Raw genomic sequence first — 25,930 nt, 5'->3', positions numbered from 1 at the left:
TAGAAGGAGTGGACTCTCCTTGCACATAGGAGAAAATAAACCTGTTCTGTCAGGAATCACACAGGTTCTGAGGATACACACACGTTTCAAGGTAAAGTGACTTTCCATTTATTTGTGCTATCTAAACAGATATTTCACTAAACGACCACGTATGTATGAAAGGATATATAGATTACAGCTCCTTTTAGATGACAGTACTTATTACCATTCTTTTTAAGAGAACTTAAATATCGGAACACACCATCCTTGTTTTACTGATTATCCACTCGTGGGAGGTTAAAATGTCACAAAAGTAAAAATGTAAACAGAACGTTGTGTTAGCTATATAAAAAAGATTTAAAAAGTGATTACAAATTGGTTATTGCGTCTTCATTACTTTTGTTATAATGCATTACAAAGTGTAATGTTTTTAGACAGACTAGTAGAATTGTTTGCCACCACATGCCGGAAAGCCTCACCTCTTTTTATATATGTTTCAACGAATGTCAGATGGCAAACATAAAAATAGGTATGTTGGATTTTTTTTTACAACAAAACAGTCTTTAAAATGGGTGGCCCAGTAATTAAAAACACCATTTGTGGTAGTACTGGTCATAATTCTGTGCCAGGTATGAGTGAATGGCATGTTTGCCATGTGTGCCTGTAGAGTAGTCACAACACTGAGGTAGCTGAGACACAGTGTGATTTTGATGGCTCACTGCACATTACTGTGTTGCCACAGTGGTCCAAAAAGTAATGAGATTCTTGACATGGAGGATCTTAACCCCAGTGTGGACTGTCCCCTGCTGCTGTTGTGTCACCCAGCTCTGATGAAGAGATTTCCATGGAGGAACGCGTTTACCAACTCACAAACTTAGGACATACTATTACTTCCTGTAAAAAATAGCTGAAATGAGCGCCAGGAAGATTATTGCTGGCCTTGAGCTGACATTGGGATCAGCTATGGCCTCTCTTCAAAAGAATGGAAAAAGATACAAAATAAGTAGTAATACAAATCAAAAATATAAAAAAGAATCAATAGGGTGATTGATGTTGATCGGCAAGTTGGGATATGGCCTTGGATGTTGGTGCATTTTTGGAGGCGACTAAATCAATATTATTTCATACTAGGATGTCAGTATTTATTGTAGCCTTTTTCAATAGTGTGTCACATACACACGGCTGTTTCAAACACATCACACTACAGTATTTAAGGGAGGATGTTTTGACCCATGTATGTGGGATATTTTTACTCGGGTTGGGGGATGTTTCAGTGGGGACATCAATGCTATAGAAGGAATCTACAGAATTTGTTTTTCGATTTGCACTACTAAGAAATATTGAGTTTTATCGATTAATATGGTTTAACGCTAAAGTCCTCATCATCTTAAAAAATAACATTTTGTGGGTGTAATGGGAATTTTTTATGGTTAAACAAAAAATCAAGTTATATAAATATTTCCTTATGGCTTTGTGATATGTTGCATTTCAGTTTGTCCTCTAATTATTGATATGAAGATTATTTTTGACTTAGTGCTCCAATTTTATTGTGTTTGTAAGTACAGTACTAAGTAATATTCACTGTGGTAGTATTATTAAATATGACACTATTGGTTTTCTAACCCCCTCCCCAAAGAGTTTTTTGTCACATTTTTTTTTTTGAATTTTTAAAAGTACATAAGAAGCCATTCATATAAAAGAGACTGTGAATGGAGTGATAAATACATCTGTATGACTTCTTATTCAGTGGTGTATAACTTAATGCAGGCATGGAGACATGGGGTCTTTTTATGCTACAGTTTAAGTGATGGCATTGAAAAGGTTAAAAAAAAATCTGTGCGTTTTCTCCCCCTTTGTACATGTGCAGATTAATTATTTGAGTTACTATGAAGTTTTGCATTTGTTTCTAACTGTCTAATGTCTTTTTTGGTTTTAAAAGTACACATCAAATGTATCCATTTAAGTTGCACTGATTCTCTTCACACTATACTTGATCTGTAAGTAGGAGTGGAGTCCTTTTGATTTTAACCCCTTAATGACAAAGCCTGTACATGTACGGGCTCAAAATGCATTGTTTTCAATGGGTTTAGGGACCTCCCATTGTCAATAAGGGGTTAATAAGCCTTTTCCAGGATTGTTATTTGCGCATTAAGCAGTTGAGTTGCAAACCATACATTTACATCAATTTAAATCTAGATGGGACACTTAATTCCCAGCAATCATTCGATCAATCAGTCTCAAAGAATGTACAGGTTTACATCATAGCCTTCTGCCCTAAGGCCTCGATAACAAAACAAAGTCATTGTGACTAAATATAGCACAGTAATGTATTTAATGTATGTTTAAGTGATTCCTCATATATCACAACTAAAATACACTATGTCCTTCTGACACATGAAAAAAATATGTATGGAAAATTCCCTAGTCATGTCTTACTTTATTTTCTTATATTTCGCAACCAATTGAAATGTGGAGTGAGCTAAGCAGATGTCCAATGCATCTCTGAGGGCTTATTTATTTACACCTTTTCAGCACCAGCTCCTTTATGAAATGACTCTTGTGGAAGGTTGACATTCTGATTTGCATAATTGGATTGGCCCTTTTGTACACACTATGAGACACAGCTGCAAGTGTACCGAAAGACTGAAGAAGAGTTTGTTTGAAACTGCATTTTGAAGGGGTGATGGCTTGGATGGAATGGTTTAGATCAGGAGTAGATCAAATGCAGAAATGCAAAAACATTGGTTTATAGACTTGCGTTCGTTTCCATATGAAATTTATTTTTGCCGAAATTGTTTTTTTAAAAATCATGCTTTCGTACAAATCTCCAATAGGGAGTACCATGTCCAACAAAACTGATGAAAACGATCATCAAAAGTGCCTAAAATTCGCCATGATTCCTCCGTATGTCTAAATGTGTAGCCTACTACTGATTGGTAGAAGTAGAAGGGGGTATTGGAGAAGCTGTAGTGATCACTGTAGTGTATTACAGAGACTGTTGCAGACATTTTCCCCCTGTTCTTGAGTGGAGTTCAGTTGATTTAGACAGTTGCCCATTCATGCTACTAGCCAAACTTGTAATTTGTGGACAAATTAATTTTTTAATGATCTTTCTATTATTTTATCTATTATTCTTCATTGATAAACAAATATTGGTGACAATAAATATTGGTGACAATATAATATGTATAATATATAATCCTTACTCTGGAGAAACCATTTTTATTTTTCAAATGTCTTATATTGGGGAAATTAATTCCTGCTCCATGGGCAGGGCCAGCCCTACAATGGAGCAGAGTGGGGCATTTGCCCCAGGCGGCACTTTTGAAGACGCGTTTTTTTTTTTAAAGCAGAGGAGAGAGAGGGCGTCGAGTGGTTTTTCCCTTACCAAGTTGTCAGTACCCAGTCGGCGCTCCTCCCTCTCCTCTGTGAGCCCTCTAGCTCGGTCTCAGTGCCGGCTTGTAATGCTGAGCCTTGGAATATGACGTCATTTCTGGCGCTCAGCAGTAAAGCAGTGCGCACCGTGGCAGAGCAGGGAGACTCGCCGCAGGACTGCTGAAAGGTAAGTACAAAGGGGGGAGGGGGTAGATAATAGGGAGGTAGAGGAAGGGTAGATAATGACCCCTGGCGTCGGCAGGGGGGGCGGCATTTTAAACTTCGCCCCAGGCGGCATTATGTCTTGGGCCGGCCCTGTCCACGGGGCTGCATGATGGCTGCATCAACTGCAAGTGTCTGCCAGTCCAGGCCCAGTGCCCTGCTACTACTGCTGTTGCTGTACCATTCCACAGGGCCGCATGGCATAATGAGAAAAATGACTGGGACATAGCAATACCAGGGTACTTTTTAAGTAGAAAAGACAGAAAGGTCAATAAAGGACATAGCTAAAATTGCATTGAAAGGGGAAGTTATATACATGGACAACTTTAATCTACCTAATGTGAATTGGAAGACCAAAGTAGCTGGTTGTGTCCGGAGTGCAGATCTTCTAAACTCTCTACTGGGATTATCTTTAAAACAAGTAGTTGAGGAGCCAACTCATAAGGAGGCCATATTAGATTTATTGTTCACAAATGGAGATTTGTTAACTGATACTACTGTAGGTAGTAGTTTTAGATTTTAGAATGACTGACTTTTCTAAAATGAGAATATTTGTGAAGGGGTCACTATCAGACTGGGGCCATTTAAATGTCCTGGAGAGATGATATTATTTAAAAGTTGATATATTCAAAGATAACAGAAAATTATATTAGGCTGGTCAGTAAGAGCAAAAAAAATAAAGAAACCACTTTCGTATGCCACATATGTGGCCAGAATATTGAAAACCAGGAAGTTAGCATTTAATAAATACAAAAAAACCCACAGTACGAAAGATAAACAGATCTAAAAGATTATTATACAGCTGTCAAATCACACGCAGAAGAGAGAATTGCCAGTAAAAAAGAGAGATAAAAGTTTTTTTTAATGAGATAACGAAAGTCAAACAAGGAGTAGTTAGCTTAAAATCGAAAGAAGGAAGGTATGTAGAAACTGATTGCCTCAATGAATATTTCTGTTCAGCTATTACAGATTAATGTGAAGTAAAGGGACCTCAATTAGGAAAAAAAGACATTTGATTCATATGAGTTTATCTAGGCAGAGGTTCTGCTTCAGTAGCCTAAGGAAAAGACAAATAAGTTGATAGGGCCTGAAAAGATACACCCAAGTTATTAAAAGAGCTTGACAGGAGTTGTCCCAGAAGATTGGAAATTGTTGTGCCCATTCACAAAAAAAGGTAGTAGGGAGGAGTCAGGCAACTACAGGCCAGTAAGTCTTACATCTGTAGTGGGGAAATTAACAGAAACTATGTTAAAGTATAGGATTGTTGACCACCTAAAGTCACATAGGTTTTATGATCAAAAACAACATGGGTTTACTTCAGGAAGATCATGCCAAACTTTTTGATTTTTATTAATTGGGTGACTAAAATAATTGATTAGGGCGGAGCAATATAAATAGCATATCTAGATTTCAGTAAGGATTTGACACTGTCCCACATAGAAGGCTTATCAATTAACGGTGATTGTTGAATTGAATGAATTGGGCAGTGGCTGAGTGACAGAAAACAGAGGGTTGTAGTCAATAGCATATATTCAGAGCAAGGTCTTGTCTGTACTTGGACACATTCTCTTTAATATTATTATTAGTGATATTGCAGAAGGTCTTGATTGTAAGGTATGTCTTTTTGCTGATGACACAAAGGTTTGCAAAAGGGTTGCCAAATGGCAAATGATTTAGGTAAACCGGGAAAACGGTCAGAGCTGTGGCAACTGGCATTTAATGTGGATAAATGCAAAGTAATGCATCTAGGGCATAAAAACCCAAGGGCAGAGTATAGAAAATTTGACACTGTCCTAACCTCAACATGCGAGGAAAGGGATCTAGGGGTAATTATTTCAGAGGATTTGTCAGAGGTAGAACATGTAATAGAGCATCAGGAAATGCTAGCAGAATGCTTGGTTGTATAAGGAAAGAGTATGATAAAGAAGGATATTTGAAAGAAGAAATACTACCACAACAAGAGGACACAGTCCTAGAGGGGCAAAGGTTTAACAGTAACATCAGGAAATATTACAAAAATAAGTCTGTCAAGTCTATTTTGTAATATCCATTATATATATATGTATTGTAAGAAATTGTGGCTATTTAAATAAAAGATAATAGTAACAATAATAGTAATTATTATTATGTTATCTCCTTCTTATTAATGATTTTTGCAGATTGGTTCAAACAACCTTTGCAAGGGAAAGTGAACAGAAATGAAAAACAAAAAATTGATTAGCTAATCATGGTTCTGCTCTTGGGCACAGATCTGAGCTTTCATAATGTGGACTTTTACGCTAATAAACTAAAAATTGATTAATTAAAAATACATAGACTTTCAGAAAACATAACCTACAGTCGTTTTTTTTAGAAATATATTTCGTTTTGCTGCTACCCGTCAGCTTGATAATCATTAATATTTTTAATCTGCTTTAGGGTTGCTGAAGACCTTCCTTTCATTTTAGAAAATCTATACCCCGTGCAACCATTGTCTTAAAATGTACGAGATACGTTCAAAAGGTTTCCGCACTTTTTGTTGGAAACGGAGAAGGCGGGAGGAGTAGTCATTGGTCGTGTGTTTGGCGGTTCATGTGACTAGTTCAGTTGGGCAAGCAGGCTGCCCTTGCAGTTTAGTAGAACAGTTCTCACCCTGGGGTGAAGATGGCTGCGAACGTATAAATTGCACCAAAGAGGAACAGCGTTCTGTCTCGTACGTGTTTTGTGGGCAGAAGGTGTGTCGGGAGCACAAATTCATCTTTGCAGGAAAGCTGAATGTGAGTGTTGGATCTGCCTATGCTCTGATTCATGACAACCTTAAATTCAGTGTGTGCCAGGTGGGCGTCTAAGCAGCAGACAGAGGAGCGGCACATGGCCCGTTATCGTGAAGAAAGTGATGATTTTCTGCAGAAGATGAAACGTGGGTTCGCCATTATGAGCCAGAAAGCAAGTGACAGAGTATGCGGTGGAAGCATCCATCATGATGATGACGTTAAGGCAGCGGTGCATCAGTGGCTACCTGTTCAACCCCAAAAATGTTGTTGGGAAAATTGCATTGCAAAGGAAGGTGACCAAGTAGAAAAGTGATGTCATTTGTTTTTGATGTCATTTGTTTTGAAATAAATAGTTAAAAAAAAAGTGTGGAAACTTTTTGAACGTCCCTCGTAATTTACTTATTATTTGCCTGTATCAGCCTTTCTACTGCTTACAATAGGTTGAATCTACAGGAAGATAATCATCCTTTTTTGGAAGAAATGACAAAGGTATCCTTCTGGATAAATGTAATGGACAATTTATTTTTGCCTTGCTAATATACTGGAAAGTCACACACACTGTCCTCAAAATATTCCTACTTAGAAAAGTATTAATATCTTTCTATGTGTTCCGTTTTTTCAGCTAAAGGACATGGAGGCGACCAGAGCGTCAATTCAATGGTTCATAGAAACGCAATCTGAGTGGTTTTTAAAAAATGGCATCCCAGACTGGTTCCATGGTGTGATCACAAGAAAGTAAGAAAGTGTATTAAGGAAACAAGTTGAATTAAATATGAGATGTATAGCTAATATTTTCAGCAAAAGCTAATGTACAAACAACTTGCTAAACTGGAATTTAATTAAGGTTAGTATAGTAAACCAGGTTCAGGATCATCTATATGCATCTGTGATATTTCAACAAGACTTAAAGATGCACGGTTGCATCATATGAATGATTAATCACATACTTATTTAAGTTGTAAGAGACAGAACACATTTGTCCTGTTGCATGCCGTAATTAAGGCCTTACACATGCAACTAGTGTTTAAAGGGGAAAAAGTGTTTTTTTTTTTTTTTTAAATAGCATCAGTTTAAACAGAAGTTTTTAAAAATATCAAATATTAATCCCAATGCGACTGACTACGTACCAGGTACGTCATAAAAAGAGGTCCCTAGAGGATCAATGATGTACTCGGTACGGCATTGGTTCAAAACGGTCCCACGTCGCGCGGTCACCGCTCTATGACCAAAGTGGTCAGCCTAGAGCAGATCTCCCACGTTCTCACTGTCCTTGTTAGCTGAAGAGAGAAATAGTAAAAATAAAACTGTCATATCCTGGGTCCCAAAATATTAACCCTAGGAGGTTAATATGTATATTGGGTGTTAGTGTAGTGGGGGTTAGTTAATAGGGAGGTAGTTAATGTGATGGTTAGTAATGGGGAATTACATTTTAGGTAGAGTTAGGTAAAGGTTAAAAAAATGCACCACTACTGGGTACGCTAAATGAGAGAGGGAAATAGGTGAAGAGACACATAGCAAAAACACAAATATTGATCTGGCTGACATACCATGTGACTGAGAACAACGGCAGCCACTAAGTCTGCTAATAAAGCAAGCTTATTGGAGCAAAAGAAAATAAAAACATGTTTTTGTGAATGCTAACCCACATCACTGTACTTTATTTTTTCCTTTAAGGAGGCCAATCAAAGCACAGCACATCCCTGTCTTTAGTTTCTACAATACCAAGAACATTTTCTTGAAACCGGAAAGATTAGTCAATTAAGATCAACCCATCTAATGACTCATTTCAAATATATCTTTAATTGCATCACTGCACTGTGTATTCATTTGTCAAAAACAGAAAATACCATTTGGCACGGTTCCCATTTAGTACGTATTTCTTTTAGCAGGATACACTCCTGGCCCCTAAACGCATATTAGCTGCTGTTCAGGCATTTGAAACTATCGCGTTAGCCATTATTCATTTAGATAAAAAAAATTCAAAAACTATATTGAAATATTAATGTTCAGCAGCCTAGTGTAGGTACTTTCACATGTAGGTACTATCAAAGTCATCATAGCCACAGCCAGACTGGCGGTGGAGAGGTGGCTGCATCATTTTAAGGCAAGTGGCCATCTAATGACATGAATGAGGCCAATGGCTGGATAATTATGGCTGCATGCTACGTTTTCATGCTCATGTAGCATGTGACCTGGCATATCCAGCCACCGCTAGGGCGGTAGATTGAGTGAGTATGTAATGCTGTCAGCTGATGATAGTATGTTAGAATGTTCAGCAGGTTAGCATTAATACCTTAACCCCTTAATGACAAAGCCCGTACATGTAATGCAAAATGCATTGTTTTCAATGGGTTTAGGGACCGCCCATTGTCCTTAAGGGGTTAAAACCCTGCTGCAAAGGGAGAAAGCACTGGGCATTCACAAACATGTGCCCCTATAGCCTCTCTCACATGTACAATAGACCCAATATTCCTAAAGGTGTCGGCAGGCGCCAATAAAGGAAAAGTAACAATATTTCTGAATGGAACACTGCTTGTTTTGCTGAAGGAATTACATGAATGAAGTAGCGTCCAGTTTCGGTCCCCCCCCTTCTAAATAAAACAAGAGGCAATTCTTTATTTCAAAACTTTATTAATTGTCAACTATGGATTTTATTTGTCCGCGGTGCGGACCGCATATAACACAGCACCGCGACACTCAACCTTTATTAAATGTTTACAACATTGATAACTTTATAACCGTTTATTAGCCAAACATATTTTGGCCCAGTATATAAACTTTTCACCGTCAAAATAACAACCACAATGATAACCAATCATAACCATGAAGTAACCTGCTGGTATGGGCGTATCCACCTGTATCCCTGCTGGAACTGCCGGCGTCCCCCAGCGCGGCAGTCACACGACCATACGATTCACAGGGGCAGCTGCCCCTGGAGTGTTCTGCACTTATACCTCTGTGCACCACAAGTAACCACACCTAGATGGTTAACTCCTGCACCGTACCAGCGTAAAAACCTGAGCCCCCGGCTAATGCAAAAATCAGGGAGGGATGGGCGGGAAAATATTTTTTAAAATGCTGACCCTATAGCATAAAACCCCCCCTTTATATACCCCCTCAGGGAGGGCAATTACCCCCTCCCGTCTGGTCTTGCACGTGCCTGAAAGGCTTAACACTTTAGGTGCTAAAATTTTGCCTAGTCATGCCTTAACCCTTAACACTAGGCTTTCCACGGGGTACCTCGTCCGGCACTTCATTCATGGGGCCCCTCCGTCCAATTCTTTCCCTACGGGGCTGTTCTTAATACAAACACTGATTGTCTTGCTGGACAAAAAATAACATTACTGCTCCTTCAATAGCTGTGTGTGATGTGTTCAAGGAATGACTGTTATTTTACATTTGAAAATAATTAAAATAGAAATGGTTTACTATATTTAATATGTAAACAAAACATTATTTTATTATTCCATAAAGGCAGGCAGAATCCCTGCTGAAAGATAGGTGTCCTGGGAGTTTCCTCATAAGAGTTAGTGAAAGTCGTATTGGATACAGCTTATCATATAGGTAAGGCCATAAAGTAAAATGCTTTGTACATTTACATTTTATAGAGCTTTGATCTTGACAGAATTCTTTTTAATGGACTGTTGGGTAAATTGAAGAATTATTAAACAAATAGAAACACTGCTTTAAAATGGTGGGGGGGGGGCAGAGGGCTTTAGTGTAATAAACAATGGACATGACTGTTCCTCAAAAAAATACACATATTGCAGAGGTTCAAGAAATTGTTATTTCTATACTCTATTAACCCTTAGAGTTTCAAGCTATGTACAGCATACATGGCTGTCAAAGTGGGCTTAGAAAGCAAACATTTTGGCATTCTGTGTGTTGTATATGTTGTAGATCGATATAAGCATTTGCTATCAAATTGTGTTTGTAGTGTAGTAGCCACTGCTGGAAATATTGTGCATTTAAGGCAACATTTCCATTAAATAGGAAAGCCTTTACACATTTGATGGTTTCCTCTAGAGTGTACAGAAAGTAATCGATATGCAGCTGATCAACAGCTTCTCTAACAGTAAAATAAACATGGATTTGAAGTCCTTTCGATTATGCTGCAACCATATATGAAACAGGTCTGATCTCTGTTGACATGCACTGCACTGGAAACCCTTCCTTCCCAGTGATGGTCGCTTCTGCTGACAGGGAAGAAGAAAGGAGCTGTCTTAGAGCAGCATTATGTCTTGTGTATGGGTGGAAAAACAGTGAAGGAACTCCCCTGGTGCAAGCTTCTTGCCTACTTGGGGTTTCCTTAGCACAGAATAGTATGTAGAATAACAGATGAAATGTACTGGAACAAATACCACAAATCTATTTCTGTCTACGCTCGGCTTAAGCCTTTTAGTGACTCATGCCTTCACATCATTTTTGTGCTCTTGGATTTTTATGTTTAGAAGTAAGGACCACTGCAAGCACTTCATGATTGATGTTTCCGAAGGACAAAAATGTAACCTTTCAGGAGATGCCAGAATTCACATGTCCCTACAAGACTTAATAACATTTCATAAAATAATTCCAATTTATCCATACAATGAAATGTTAACACAGCCATGCGGACAAGTAAGTTTTGTTAATTCATGTAAATGTAATTAACTGAAACAAATCCAAACATAGTGATGTTTTGGATTATACTCTACATCCTTAAGGTGGAACTTCTCACAACTGCTACGTTTTACAGTTCCATACACCAGAAACTTGTCATTTCCTTATAATCCCTTGTAATGTTAATCCATTTACAACTTTTTAACTACTAAAATAACCCAGACTATTTATTTCCTTTAATATGGTAAGGTCGCAGTGGCAGTTAAAGATTTTTGGACACTATGTGTCTCATGCAAGTGAATAGGGAAAGCCTTCCAAAATGTGTCACTTTGCCAAAAAATAGTACTATGCATGGCTGAGGCCATGGTTACTGGTACCTGAGTGTAATGTCCACCCCCCTATTATTAAGACCGGAATGCATACATACTCTCTTAAACTCTCCCAAAAGCCAATAAACACTAGGCTTACCCCTGACAACATATGTTGTTGTCATGTTTGGGCTAATATTCTGTGCAATTCATACACTATAAACTGCCAATACTAAATATGGAAATTGATGTTTCACTTAGAATAAAAGCAATTGTGCATTTTAATTTGCTCTTTTGTTCCAGGAAACAAATTCTACTACAGATTATGAAGAATTGTTTTGGCATAAGAAAGCCCATGCCACAAATCTCGAGGCACGTGGCAGTGATGAAAAAAGCATGTTCCCATTTCCATTAAACAATCCAGTGCATGGCAAACCAAGGACTGAATTGGATCAGGAATCTCCACCTGTGCCACCCAGGAAGAGAAACGCATCATTACCACAAGTGCCTGAGATATCAACTGCACTTCCAGGGCCTGTAGGCAGACTCTACCCTTCAGTACCTCAAGAAACTCCCACTGCAGCAGTTGGCTTTGTAAGTGTGCTTTTGTGCAATTATTGTTTTTGTACTAATAAAAACAACCAGAGGAAATGATATTGTTTAACCCCTTCGCGACCTTTGCCGGTTCAGGACCGTCATAACAAGAAGGTCACTAAATGACCTTTGACGGTCCTGAACCGTCAAAAAATTAAATAAGCTTAGAAAGTGATCAAGGATCACTTTCTTCGCTTAAACGGCCTTGCTGCAATGCCTCGATGTCGAGGCATTCAGCAAGGCCGAGATCGGCATCGGGGGCCATGTCTGGCCCCTCCCCGGGGCGTCAACAGCCGCCATACATTGTATGGCGGCGGACGCCCGTTTTAAAAGCGTTTAGGAGGCGATCAACGATCGCCTCCTAAACTTAAATGGTGTCGCTGGAATGCCTCGATCAGGAGGCATCCAGCGACACCAAACACTTACCTTTAGGTGGGCTGTGACCGCTCCGGAGAGCGGTCACAGCCGCCGCTGCCGGTGATCTTCGCCATCAAGCAAGATGGCGGCGGCCCGGGAAATAAAACAATAGAGACGAAAAAGTTCGCTAGAGGGTCTCCAGACCCTCTAGAGAACTGGCTCCACTTGCTGGTTGAATACAGGTACTGCATTCAACCATGCAAGTAAATGGAGCCCAGCTTTCTAATCACTATGTGATTAGTAAAATAGTCAAAAAATAAATAAAAAATGGAAAAAAAAATAAAAAAATTTTTGCTAACATTTAAAAATAATTATGCAGTGATGTCACTAGATGAACCATCCAGTACCAGCAAAATGTGTAAAAAAAAATATAAAAAAAGTATTAAAAAAATAAAATTAAAAAATAAAGTTTATTATTTTGAGCAAGTGCTAAAATTTCTCAAAAATCTCAACAAAGAGTTAAAATAAAAGCACTTCAAATACCCAAGGCGTGTCTAATATATAAAAAAAATGGCTGATGGGGTAAATTGGAGTGGCCTAGCTCAAAGATAGGGCATAGGTACAGACTGACCAAAATGGAGAAAAAAAGCGCACTTCCCAAATGTGGCATTTTAAATCTGAAACAACCCGACAAACCCATGCATGTCGGGTATCACTGCACTCAGGAGATGTTCCTGAACACACATTGGGGGGTTGTTTGACAGTGACATATACCAGGACCTGTATATCTATAACTAAAGTACAATTTGTGTGAAAAAAAAATAAAAAAAATTACTATTACAAAGTTTAGTTCTATAATTGGTGCATGGAAAGGGTTAAAATAACAGCATTTGGAATACCCTGGGGTGTCTAGTTTTCAAAAATATATGGTTTGAATGGGTTAAATTGAGTTAACCGGCTTCAAAGATATTCCAAAGAGGAGAGGGAGGCAGAATGACCAAATGACCACCTGAACTACGCATGCCCCAAAAGTAGCCTTTTACCAGCCAAACAATCTGACAAACCCATGCATGTGGGGTATCGCTGTACTCAGGAGATGTTCCTGAACACATATTGGGGGGTTGTTTGACAGTGACATATACCAGAACCTGTATATCTATAACTAAAGTACAATTTGTGTGGAAAAAAAAATAAAAAAAATTACTATTACAAAGTTTGACAAAGTGTAGTTGTATAATTGGTGCATGGAAAGGGTTAAAATAACAGCATTTGGAATACCCTGGGGTGTCTAGTTTTCAAAAATATATGGTTTGAATGGGTTAAATTGAGTTAACCGGCTTCAAAGATGTTCCAAAGAGGAGATGTAGGCAGACTGACCAGATTTGTTAAAAAAGATTTGGAAATCATAAAACGCTGCTTGTACTTATTGCCCTATAACTTACAAAAAACAGCAAAAAAACATAAAAACATTGGGTATTTCTAAACTCAGGACAAGTAGTAGAATCTATTTAGCTAGTTTTTTTACTTGCTTTTTTAGGTGAGTAAAAGATTTTTCAAATAAAAGTCATAAAATGTCTTTTTTTTCAATTTTTCACCATGTTTTTTTTATTTTTTTTATAGTAAATAAGATGATACGATCAAAATAATGGTATCTGAAGAAAGCCCATCTTGTCCTGAAAAAAACAAAATATAACTTATGTGGGTACACTAAATGGGTGAGGAGAAAATTACACCTGAACACAAGCACCACAAAAGTGTCAAAACAGCCTCGGTCCCACAGGGTAGAAAACGAAAAATGAGCCCGGTCCTTAAGGGGTTAAGCATAGTATGGCCAACTGAGGGCTGGTAGTTTTCAGCCCAAGGAGAAGCTTAACAAAATAGCCTAGTTTTCTAGTGACATTCCTGTGAGCATCCTAGGGCAAATCATTTGTCATATAAGACCCATTTGTTTCATCTAGTCTGCCCATTTTTGTTCCCGCTTTAAAGACGCAATCCATAATCCGATTCAGGATAAACAAATCCCATGTATGTTTAACCCCATAGTGACAGAGGTAGAGAAGTAAGAAAAAGTGATACTGGTGCATTCTCCTAAATATATGTGCAACAAACACTGATGTGTACCCCAAAAACACAACCAAAAGTGTTGTGTATCAATAATACTTATCTGAATTCCAGCTGTCATGTAAGGCTTAGTTCAGCATAAAACCGTATGAAACGGACAAACACAATACAAACATAAAAATGCCTTAAAAGCCACAAGTTCCTACTGGAATTGCAGAGCCCCATTCCTCGCCATCCAGCAAATCTCTCAATAAAGAAACCTTCAGATAATAGTTAAACAATGGAGCAGGATAAAAAAAAACTGTCAAAATGAAATCATAGGAGAAACATAGCGTAATATTGTGATAAAGAATAATTTATTGGCTCCCAATAGCAGAGCTTACTTAAAACGTTGTTTAAAAATGCACCTCTGGAAAGCAATTGACCTTGGAGCACCTTTCACTTCGAAGTCAATGTTGCTGAAAATGTTTTTTGTTAACTCCTTCAATGCTGGTGCTCCATAAGAGCACATCATTTACTATGGTCTGGTCCCCACAGGCTTGGGGAGTGAAGAAACACACACAAATGTCTTAAATAGGCCAATATTAACAAGACCTTATATTCTTTTCAATGTACACCATTTTGGAAGCATATAGGATGCAGGAATCGGGCATGTTCACCCTAAGATGGCAAGGCTAGTCACCTACTAGAGTTAAAAGGGGCGGGACCTGGGTAGGGAAGAGGAGGACTCTGGGAGGGAAGTGGTCAAGTGCCACTCATTTGCTGTGGAGAAGATCTGTAGCAATCTGCAGGGGTCGGAAAGGTGTCCATACATAGACACCTCTGTCTGCAACTACAATTTTTGGTGTCTGCTGGATCTGTTTCTAACAAGCCCGAAATGAAGGAATCCCAAAATGAAAGAACTTTTCATATCTTATCTCAGGGCACGTGTATGTGCCATCAAGCTTAAGGGTGCAGGCTTAGCGGCTCGGATATAAGTTATATATATATATATATATATATATATATATATATAAGATATAACCCCTCCCAAGAAAAAAAATGCTCTTTTAAAATGAAGGAATTTTAAATATATAGCATGTTAAAAGATAATACATGCATTTCATTGTATTCTTCCATGTTTTTTTTGAATACCTTTTTCATACCTGTTAATAATCTAAATTTGCAGAACCAGAACCATTGTTCCAGATTACCAAAGTCAAATAATGAAGAACCATTTCTTCTCCCAAACACACAAGCAAAAGCAAGATGTTCAAACACAACTATTAATTCACCTCAGCACAATGGAAAGGTAGACCCAGAATTTGAAATTTCAGACAACACATCAACTCGCTCAAGGAAGCCAATCAAAGCGGGTTACATCTTAATGACCAAAGCAGCATCTCTGGTAACCGATGGACAAATCGCTCAAGGTTTCAAGACAATGGAAAACACAGTGGCAACACACATAAAAAATATGAAGCAAATATCGCAAGGCATTAGAGGAAACAATTGTAAGCCTGAAGAGTATAAGAAGCCGCCTCCTTTTGCACCAGGATTTTAAGTTGTTTGGCTGTTTGACTCTAGTAAAGCCATATATGCGGCTTAGGACACTTATTGTAGGACTCTGTAAACCCAGACAGCGAGCAGTATAGCAGGGACCTAATACTTTTTTAAAGTGACCAATTCGAATATCTGGCTTCTTAATTCAATAGAAATTTGCTAATTTCTAATGTGATGTATATAAATAAAAGATATAAAAGATGGGGGAAACCAACATTTAATATATATATATATATATATATATATATATACACCAATCTAAGTTGTGATCAAAAATAATTATGGACACTTGGTACAGAGTTTAATGTCTGTAGACTGTAATGTATAATATATTATAATATATATGTTGATTGTAATGTCTATGTAAATGTCTTTATACATTTCACAGATATCGTCTCCACAGCTGTTGTCAATAATAAAGATACATTTCATTACCTATATCCTATTTGCCAGATATTTTAATATATTTTAAAATATAACCATATTTGTATATATAACAAACTGTAAGCAATAGTGTATTGTGAGATTAAAGACGCCCCTTGAGACCAGCCCAGTTGTATTGCTGAGGGTAGTTTCCATAGTACTCATGTAGAGTGTTGTGATATCCCAGTGCTCTACTGGCACAAGACACAGAGAAGAATGTCCTGCATGGCTTATGCCAAGTGTCCTTGGCCAGGCCTACAACAGTGACCCTCACAAAAACAGCAATGACTGTAAGAAATCAATGTTGTAAAATAACCACTAAGCCTACCTGTACCACTATTAATATGATATATTTAGGGTTCTTTTTTGTGCAAGGTACAACTCTAGTTGATGTCAAATTGTTTTACTTAAAATAGAAAAAGGCTCCAGGCACTCAAGGGTTCCACTCAGGCAGGTTTATTGAAGGAGAAGGACAACAACGTTTCGACCTCACAATGAGGTCTTTATCAAGTTCTTGAGTGCCTGGAGCCTTTTTCTATTTTGATTTACTGGGGAGCTGGCCCTTCCTGGCATAGCTAAGCACCTGAGTTCCTGTGGTGAAATTGTTTTACTTAAGCATGGTTCATTTCTCTTACGAAAATGTATCCTACTACATTCTGGTTATATGTAATAAAATCACTCTAGGCATAAGAAGTCATGCTATCATTTTACTCTATGGAATATTTATTTCAGGAATAACGTCACAAAGTAATATGAAAGAAAATCTATTGGAATAAATCGTAGTCATATTGTACAATATACACAAACAAATGGGTTTTGTTGCATGGTCACAGGTTATGTGCATTCTGCTGAAACTTTGATTTACTTGGATAATGCGATACCCCAGATGAAGCTCTTTAGACAAGAAATGGTTAAATCCGGATATGGAAAGTGCTGTTTCATAAAAGGAGAAAAAAAAGGTCAGTGACACATTTTAATTAGTGACTACATGCTTTAAAGGTGGTTGGATAAAATAGTATGTGCTTTTTCTAGTATGTTAACCTGTATCAGACCTTAGGATGCACAATTATATATTAGGTAGCCCAAATGACCACAAGGACATAATAGTAAGTCCTAGGTGTTTTATACCGGAGGAGACATTTCCCCACTGGTACATAGTAGATGAAGCTGTTGTAAGATATGAAAAGAGTTAACAGAGGGTCTATCTAGACCTTGCTCTCTTGGATAACCCCCCTACTGGCTTATTGCTGGTCTGGAAAAATTCTGAAGGAACAAACATTTTTAAATCACATGAAAAACTTTTAAACAATCTACTTTCGTGTGACATGACAAGAACATGGCAATTACATTTTTCTTTCCCACATCTCCTACATACCCAGTTGTACTACACTCAGTTTGTCTATTCCAGTAATTTTTTGCCCCAATATTTCTGTTTATTTGTATCTTTTGTATATATTGACACCTATGTATAACATTTACCCTATACCAAAAAGACCTCCCTGCTGGGCCAGTGGTAGTTAAAATAGGGCCCCAAAAGACGTCCTCAGGATGTTACAATAATAATACTGGCCACGTTCGGGAACAATGGTGGTGTGGCTTCTGCTGAGTTGTGTCAAGTGTGTGTGCTGTGATTGCAGTTGCTAGTGTACTTTGTGGTACAAGATGGCCCATGAGCTATCAATGGTGTAAGATGCACGTTAAAAGTAGTCCTCAAACACAAACCACCACCCGAAACACCACTGATCTCAGGATACAGTCCTTTTAATAGCTATGTAATTTGATTGTAATCACCTGAGAAAATCTGGAGCTCTGACAATCATGTGCTGGAAGTCTTCCAATGACAGTTTTCCATCATTGTCTACATCAGCCTCATCAATCACCTTGTCACAAACTAGACACACTTCTTCTTGTGTTAGCTCGTTCCGAGTAAGTTTGTTTAGTGTCTTCTCTAAATCTGATTTACATATGTAATCATCATTATTGAAATCTGAAAAAAAAATATGTATGTAAAGAAATTCAAAGTTGAAATCTTGTAATTGATTTGTATAAAATGTATTATTCTATGGAAACGACTGACATTATGACCTTGATTCAATGAGCTCTGTTAAATGAAAAAAAATATTGCATGACTGAAAACTCTACAGTTTTCTATTCAATGATGCATCAATGCTTCTGCTAAATCCAGACCGAGCTGCTAAAAAACATGGCCATAGAAACACATAAAGAATAATTACATTTAATGGGCTTTGCTATATAGCCGAGTGACTGTAAAGTGATATATTTGCCAAATTGCCACACATTTCAGTCCATCACCCATTAAATCTAAACTGGCCTATATAAATATGTATTCACGGCACTGTGGACCAGTATTTAACAAATAAAAAAAATACAAAATAAAAGTACAATGGAGGCCAATTTAAATGAAAGAAAATGTACTGAAAAATGGAGTGTTTGTCTCAAACACTTATCTGCCATCCTTGAAAGAGGTTCGGCTCATTTTGTTATTCATGTTGGCCACATGTCGCATATAGTTGACCCACTATGCCCACAATGTCCTTAATGACACCCTGCATGTGTCATTCATGCCTCTGCTTCCTTATCTGAATTTTCCAAAAAGTCCACTGAAGGTTTTACCTGACGAGGGCTTCAGCTGCAGGGAATGTTGAGCTTATGTGTAGATCCTACAAGAGGTTCTGATGATAGCAGTGAGACCAGAGAGGGGAAGATAGTTGATGGTAAAAGGAGAGCTCCCCAGGTCCTCACACTTCCAGTCTTCTTTACATGAGAATACACATGCAGCTGAGGTATGATGTATTGTATAGCAGTATGTGGACCCAAAAGCAGCAGTTTTTGCGGGTCTTTATATAGTTTTTAAAAATGCATTTTGTAATGCACAGTGAGAGGGAGCACACGTTCTACCTTAATGTTGGGCTGGTCAAGGGGATCCGTGATCTCCCCAACCACACCTGCAGGCTGCAGCTGCTGATCGGGCGGCTGTGCGCCCCCTTGCAGCTGCGCCCGAGGCGAGTGCCTCTCTCGCCTCACCCTTCCTACAGTCCTGGTCTGTATGCTTATGTGAGCTGGTAGAAAGATATAAGTCAGGAGGAATCAAATAAAATTATGTTGAGGTGTTGATCATTCAAAAATAGACATATGTTTACAAAATAACATTACATTTAATGTAGATAAATTAAAACAGGCAACAGATATTTTGTTTCTAACAGAGGCCCAAAAGCCATGGAGGGGTAGAATGCTAGTGAAGCCCCCAAACCACATCAGAGTATAATAGAGTGGGGGAAGGGAAAAAGAGGGGAGATGCAATGGAGAGGGTGGGGTTGTCTTCATATAAATGGTGCCACTCAAAGTCCTTATTTAACCCTTGGGGTGCGAATGTTTTTGGCTCAAAAAAAAACAAGACATTTCTTTCTGTCTTAGTGATTTTGTATGGTCTCCTCCTCTCCAATTGTTTGTGACCTTACAAATACGCTTAAAATATAGATGTTTGGGATTCTTATTGTAATGTTCAGGAAGTGTTTGGATAGACTGTGCTTGAGATAGGCCCTTCTGATATTGCCAATATGCTCACCCACTCTGATCCTTAGTTCTCTGGTTGTTTGCCCTACATATTGTAAGCTGCACGTGCAAAATAATAGGAAATTATCCTTTTTAGTGGTTTTCTTCAAACTATTGTGGTCAGAGGTCAGTTTTCTACCTAAAGGTGATTCTGGGTATGAGCGGAAGTAATGGTCTCAAAATGGGGTCTTGTAGCAGAGTGCTGAGAGATCACCCTTCTTACTTGTTGGTGTTAAAATCAAACAAAGCGGAAAGATGGGATGGGGATGATGCTTTGTTTTTGTAGGTTAGTAAAGATGCTCTATCTTCATCTTGGACATTGCTAATTTATTTTTCCAGGAGGTGGTTGGCATAGCCCTTTTCTATGAACCTAGACTTCAGATGTTGTGCTTGGGATTGGAATTCTTTAATGTTCGTGCAATGGGCATGTTCAAGAGCCAAGGTGAATAAAGGCAGCTGTTCAGAGTGATGTAGCCTTTGACATCTACCTGTTTGAAATAGGTTTTGATGCCATGGTTCTCAATATAAATCTCCAGCTCAAGGAAATGTCATTGGTGTTGATGTATTGCAGGAAATTGCACCTGCTGCGAACTAGCCCCACAGATACCTGAATACCCATGGGGCACAGACCTCGGTGTCCCCAGCTATCCATTAGGATAAATTGCTAGTCTTGGTGGGGCTCTCTTGGGGCAAGATTTCCATCATTACAGAGGCACTCTGGGGCAGTGGGTCTCTTTATCGACAGCAGCTTTGCCCACAAGCAATCTATTCCATTGCAGCTTCATACTGCTCTGCTTGCTGTTGGGGCAATTGGTGGCAGACCCCTACAGCCTCCCCAGGTGACCCATGAAACCGCTTATTTGTCTATGGCTCACTTGCTGCTCTCTCCACAGGCCCCAGAGCAGCTACAGCTAAACCCCAAACCTGTTCACTTCATGACTCCCAAACTTTATTTGCTGCCACCACCAAGTTCTATTTAAGGTTTTGAAAATACCTAGGGAGGCTTCGGTAACCCCCTAAACTGCTCAAACTATATAATAACTCAATTTAGTTAAAAAATAGCACTTCCAAATGATAAGAAATTGTAATGTGATAACTACGGCTATCCCCGGAAGCTAGGAGTTCAAATTTAGAGCACAAAGACAGAACTGATTAATTTATATTTAATTTGACAAAACTAGTCACAGTGCTTCACAAAAATCATAATACATGCAAAACAGTTTAAAAATAAATAGGGAAAAAAACACAAAAACATAAAACAAAAGTAAAATAATCTGTGGGAATTTCTTGATTTTATGGTCCCTTTTCAGAATAGGACATTTTTAATTTTAATCCCAGATTACCCCCCATGTGACCCCAGTGCCTGGTCCCCTGTAAGAGTTTATGGCACCCGGGACAGTACATCTGGTTTCCTTTGAAGATGCCCTTCTTCTGTGCTGTTCCTGCCCCACTGATTCTATTATAGGGTCTGGCCAGGACTCAAGATAGCATTTATGGCAGGATATGGCTTATGAAAAATTAATTTTTGCTTCTTTAAGCAAGATACCTTGTTAACCCTTTAACATAAACATTTTGCATGTCAGGGGTGATGATTTGGTCTTGTTTTGCCGTCACAGGAACATTACAATCATTGAGTCAACCATGAACTCCTCTACATACCAAAGGATTCTAGAGTCAAATGTAAGACCATCTGTCTAAAAGCTAAAGCTTGGCCAAAATTGGGTCATACAACAGGACAATGATCCCAAGCATACCAGCAAATCTAGATACCAGCAACAGAATTGCTGAAAAAGAATCAAGCTGTTGCAATGGCCCAGTCAAAGTCAACTTGCCATTTACAGGACTTAAAGGACCAGCTGCTAACATCTTTTCCCCAGATACCACAGCACACCTTCAGAGGTCTAGTGCCTTGACAAGACAGGGCTGTTTTGGCAGCAAAAGGGGGATCTACTCAATATTAGGCAGCTGGTCATAATGTTATGGGTGCTCCGCGTATATATATATACACTCACTGGTCACTTTATTAGGTACACCTTGCTAGTACCGGGTTGGACCCCCTTTTGCCTTCATAACTGCATTCATTCTTCATGGCATACTTTGTACAAGGTGCTGGAAACATTCCTGAGAGATTTTGGTCCATATGGACATGATGGCATCACACAGTCGCTGCAGATTTGTCGGCTACACATCAATGATGGAAATCTCCTGTTGACTGTGAAGGCCTTTGGAGTACAGTGAACTCTTTGTCATGCTCAAGAAACCAGTTTGAGATGATGTGAGGTTTGTGACATGGTGCATTATCCTGCTGGAAGTAGCCATCAGAAGATGGGTAAACTGTGGTCATAAAGGGATGGACATGGTCAGAAACAATACTCAGGTAGGCTGTTGCATTTAAACAATGCTCAATTGGTACTAAGGGGCCCAAAGTGTGCCAAGAAAATGTCCCCCATACCATTACACAACCACCACCAGCCTGAACCGTTGATTCAAGGCAAGATGGATCCATGTTGTTTACACCAAAGTCCGACCCTGTCATCTGAATGTCGCAGCTGGAATCGAGACTCATCAGACCAGGCAACTTTCTTCCAGTCTTCCATTGTCCAATTTTGGTGAGCCTGTGCGAATTGTAGCCTCTGTTCCCTATTCTTTTCTGACAGGAGTGGCACTTGGTGTCATCTTTTGCTGCTGTAGCCCATCTGTTTCAAAGTTCGACGTGTTGTGCGTTCAGAGATGGTATTCTGCGTACCCTGGTTGTAACGAGTGGTTATTTGGGTTACTGTTGCCTTTCTATCATCAGTCTGCCCCTTCTCCTCTGACCTTTGACATCAACAAGGCATTTTCGTCCACACAACTGCCGCTCACTGGGTATTTTCTCTTTTTCAGACCATTCTATATAAACCCTAGATATGGCTGTGTATGAAAATCCCAGTAGATCAGCAGTTTCTGAAATACTCAGACCAGCCCATCTGGCACCAACATGCCACGTTCAAAGTCACTTAAATCCAATTTCTTCCCCATTCTGATGCGCGGTTTAAACTTCAGCAAGTTGTCTTGACCACATCTACATGCCTAAATGCACTGAGTTGCTGCCATGTGATTGGCTGATTACCTATTTGTGTTAACAAGCAATTGAACAGGTGTACCTGATAAAATGGCCAGTGAGTGTATATTTATAGGAGTGTATATATATATATATATATATATATATATATAGTGTTTGCTAATGTACTGTATATCTATCCATCTGTAGAATATATATGCATTATATTTTATTCAGAAAACATGTACTTTTACAATAAATTATTATTTCTTGATTTATATAACACCAACATATTCTGCAGCACTGCAAAATGGATTCACATAATGTGCAACTGCATTAACTAAAATAGGCCATAAGGTTAAAAGAAATGTCTGCCTAGTATGCATTCTAATTATTATCTGGTATTGTTATCACTTTACGAAACGAATGGAAGAGGGATTTTAGTCCCAAAGAGGGCTGTCCCTCCTAAAGGTGAACTCTTGGGAGGTACATTATCAATGGCTGGAAAAGAGAAATTATATTAGCTGGACTATGTAAAATTTATTATATAGGTATGTAAAATTACACAGGTATGCAAAATTGATTAAAATGACAAAAGTTTTTAAGACAAGAAATTATTATGTTTATGTATGTTTTAGTATTCTTTTATTTTTACATTATCATAACCTTATGATCTTTATTTTTAAAAATGCAATACATTATCTGCCTCCGGTATATACAATTGTATACAAATACAAATAAAAATGAATCTCTTACCATATATTTTAAAAGCATAATAAGCTTTTAGGTCCCTGGGAGCCATTTCACTAAGCACTGAAAACATATCTAAGAAATCATCCAATGTCATATTTCCTTCCCCATCTTCTGAGAAAACTTCTGCAATTCGCTGGCGGAAAGGATTATCCTGCAGAACAAGTCAGTTATGTTATGTTTATATCATGCTATGGTTCACTAAAACGTTTTTACAACCATAAATGAACCACTAGTCTGGTATGTTACAACAAGCGGAAGTTGATGCAAATGATGATACATAATTCGTAATATAATAATGCATATATTATATGAAAATAAGGGTACAAGAAGCTAACCTCTTGTGTATTGTCCATCTAGAGGTAGTGTGCAGTACTAATTTTAGTAGGGTCACACCACGTTGCTAACCACATACCTTAAGGACAACCAAGCAAGTATTGCAAAAGACTGACTTCAATGTCTATGTGCGGATCAGACATTAGGTGTGAGCAAGTGGGGAACCTTGCATTATGTAACATTGAGAGACAGACCTCACCAAGCAACCCTTCTTTTTTCATACATACAATATTTCATGTTTTTAACTTATCTTACATACTTCCAATTATATTATACCATACAAACATTCTATTCTATTCATAAATGTGCATTCTTTATTTGCTGCCATGAATCCTGAGGAAATAACCCATGTGATACTGGGTTCACTGTAAGAGCAATAGGTGAGAGAAGGTGCAGATAAGTGCAAAACAAGTAACAGAAGATACAGTGACTTAAAGAAAGACTTTTGACATTAGTGTGTATTATGTTAGCCTTCAATTATCTTCCTGAGTCCTGCCAATTAGCACACAATGAATAATTAAACAAGCAGAGGATCATAGTGACATCTGGCAACCTTTGTGGCTATTGCTTCACCTTGAGTTCTGGCATGCTTCCAATCAGCTCATAGGGAATCCTCACATCTGGTTTATTGGTGTAGTCATCTGGAACAAGCTGTGGTGCCAGGTCACGATATCTGTGGAAAAGCCTTCAATTTGGGAAGATTCAATAGTTTATGTTTATGTTTCTTTATTTGAAATAACATTCTCTACAACAAATGTTATTGACTAATAATTTAGAAGACATGAACATAAATTGGCTTTTTAGGAGCCATGGAAATATTTAGCCAAGGCTTCTTGGGATTTGTCCTGCAATAGGTTCTTATATGAAATATCTCAACAGGAATGTTGTCTAGCAATCCCCCAATAAACCCACATGTAAAAGGTTTGCAGAAATAGAGATCATTATTGAGCTGTAATATTATGTTAAGAGGAAATGGGTACAGGTCACATGATCAGTTGTTGGATATAGCCAACACTATGTTTAAAATATAGTGGCCCTTTAAGAAAGACATGAAAAAATAAAGCCAGGAATAATGGATAAAGACTGTATGTAATGTTATTGTGAACATACAGGCTGAAAAGGTCTGATGGGAGAATAATTATATAACCATCTACATTGAGACTTCACTACTGAAATTTAACAGTCACAGATGAACACCCAGTGAAGCATTGCATTACCGTTCTCTGGTGCGGTCAGAGTGCGCCCTGTTGTTTTCAGTGTCGCTGAATGCATCAATACGCATTTCACCAACAATGTTTAAGCTACGTTTAAAGGATCATTGATCGCCTCCTAACTTATGTTAAAGCATATTTAATATGGAGCATGTTGATGCTCTTGGGAGAGGACCCTTGCTGTACTTTTCGGTGTTGCTGAATGTCTCGACATTGAGGCATTACAGCAACACCATTTGGGAGAAGAATGCAATTCGCTTTCTCGACCTACTTAACCTCATGACATGCTAGGCATGTGTAATTCTGTGACATGCCTGGAATGTCAATTATCATCAAGGGGTTTAAACCCACCAATATAACAGTACTATATGCTTGCCCTTCATGGTAATAATAGTTACATACATATAATATATAATACTAAAATAAGGAATCCCATCGGGCCACGTGTTAAATTATATGCATACATTTATAGTATATACACATACATACATGTATATATATATATATATATATATATATACACACAGCAAAGTTAGAAATCAATGTATACCCAGCAAATACTAATAATGTTCACTACTAAAACCAACCATTATAAAAAAAATATTTAACTCATATTAAGATGATATACCGGTAAATATTCTAGATTAAAGGTATACACACTATTATGAAGTTTTAATTAACTTTCGTTTTCACGACATGATTTACAAATAGATAAAAAAAATGTAAAAATGTTTAATCCACAAAATACATTTAATATATAGCATGTAGCCTTGATCTGTATTGATTCTAAAAAATACTGAACATAGA

General features: G+C 38.1%; 2 protein-coding genes across 2 annotated transcripts; one reads left to right on the top strand and one right to left on the bottom strand.

The window, feature by feature from the left end:
• On the top strand, positions 1-15,979 carry HSH2D (hematopoietic SH2 domain containing). The gene is made up of 6 exons (XM_053465690.1): positions 1-91; positions 6,952-7,064; positions 9,804-9,893; positions 10,781-10,946; positions 11,540-11,830; positions 15,417-15,979. The coding sequence occupies exons 2-6, from the start codon at positions 6,961-6,963 to the stop codon at positions 15,789-15,791; spliced, it is 1,026 nt and encodes a 341-aa protein (XP_053321665.1). The 5' UTR covers positions 1-91; positions 6,952-6,960; the 3' UTR covers positions 15,792-15,979.
• A 936-nt stretch (positions 15,980-16,915) lies between these two features.
• CIB3 (calcium and integrin binding family member 3) lies at positions 16,916-25,194 on the bottom strand. The gene is made up of 5 exons (XM_053468808.1): positions 25,130-25,194; positions 24,486-24,597; positions 23,583-23,730; positions 18,005-18,200; positions 16,916-17,146 (listed from the first exon to the last, which is right to left on the bottom strand). Exons 1-5 carry the CDS (start codon positions 25,192-25,194, stop codon positions 17,125-17,127), a joined length of 543 nt encoding a protein of 180 aa, XP_053324783.1. The 3' UTR covers positions 16,916-17,124.
• Between the last annotated feature and the right edge of the window lie 736 nt (positions 25,195-25,930).

The sequence above is a fragment of the Spea bombifrons genome, chromosome 1, assembly GCF_027358695.1.
Source record: "Spea bombifrons isolate aSpeBom1 chromosome 1, aSpeBom1.2.pri, whole genome shotgun sequence".
Classification (NCBI taxonomy): domain Eukaryota; kingdom Metazoa; phylum Chordata; class Amphibia; order Anura; family Pelobatidae; genus Spea; species Spea bombifrons.
This window is presented reverse-complemented; position numbering and strand designations above follow the sequence as displayed.

Bases quoted from the DNA above. Each gene is read 5' to 3' on its own strand.
- HSH2D (XM_053465690.1), top strand. From the start codon at position 6,961: ATGGAGGCGACCAGAGCGTCAATTCAATGGTTCATAGAAACGCAATCT. The intron at 10,947-11,539 runs GTAAGTTTTGTT...CTTTTGTTCCAG, and splicing joins TAACACAGCCATGCGGACAA to GAAACAAATTCTACTACAGA. The intron at 11,831-15,416 runs GTAAGTGTGCTT...CTAAATTTGCAG, and splicing joins CCACTGCAGCAGTTGGCTTT to AACCAGAACCATTGTTCCAG.
- CIB3 (XM_053468808.1), bottom strand. From the start codon at position 25,194: ATGCGTATTGATGCATTCAGCGACACTGAAAACAACAGGGCGCACTCT. The intron at 24,598-25,129 runs GTAATGCAATGC...CCCAAATTGAAG, and splicing joins TCTGACCGCACCAGAGAACG to GCTTTTCCACAGATATCGTG. The intron at 18,201-23,582 runs GTAAGAGATTCA...TTTTTTTTTCAG, and splicing joins TTATGCTTTTAAAATATATG to ATTTCAATAATGATGATTAC.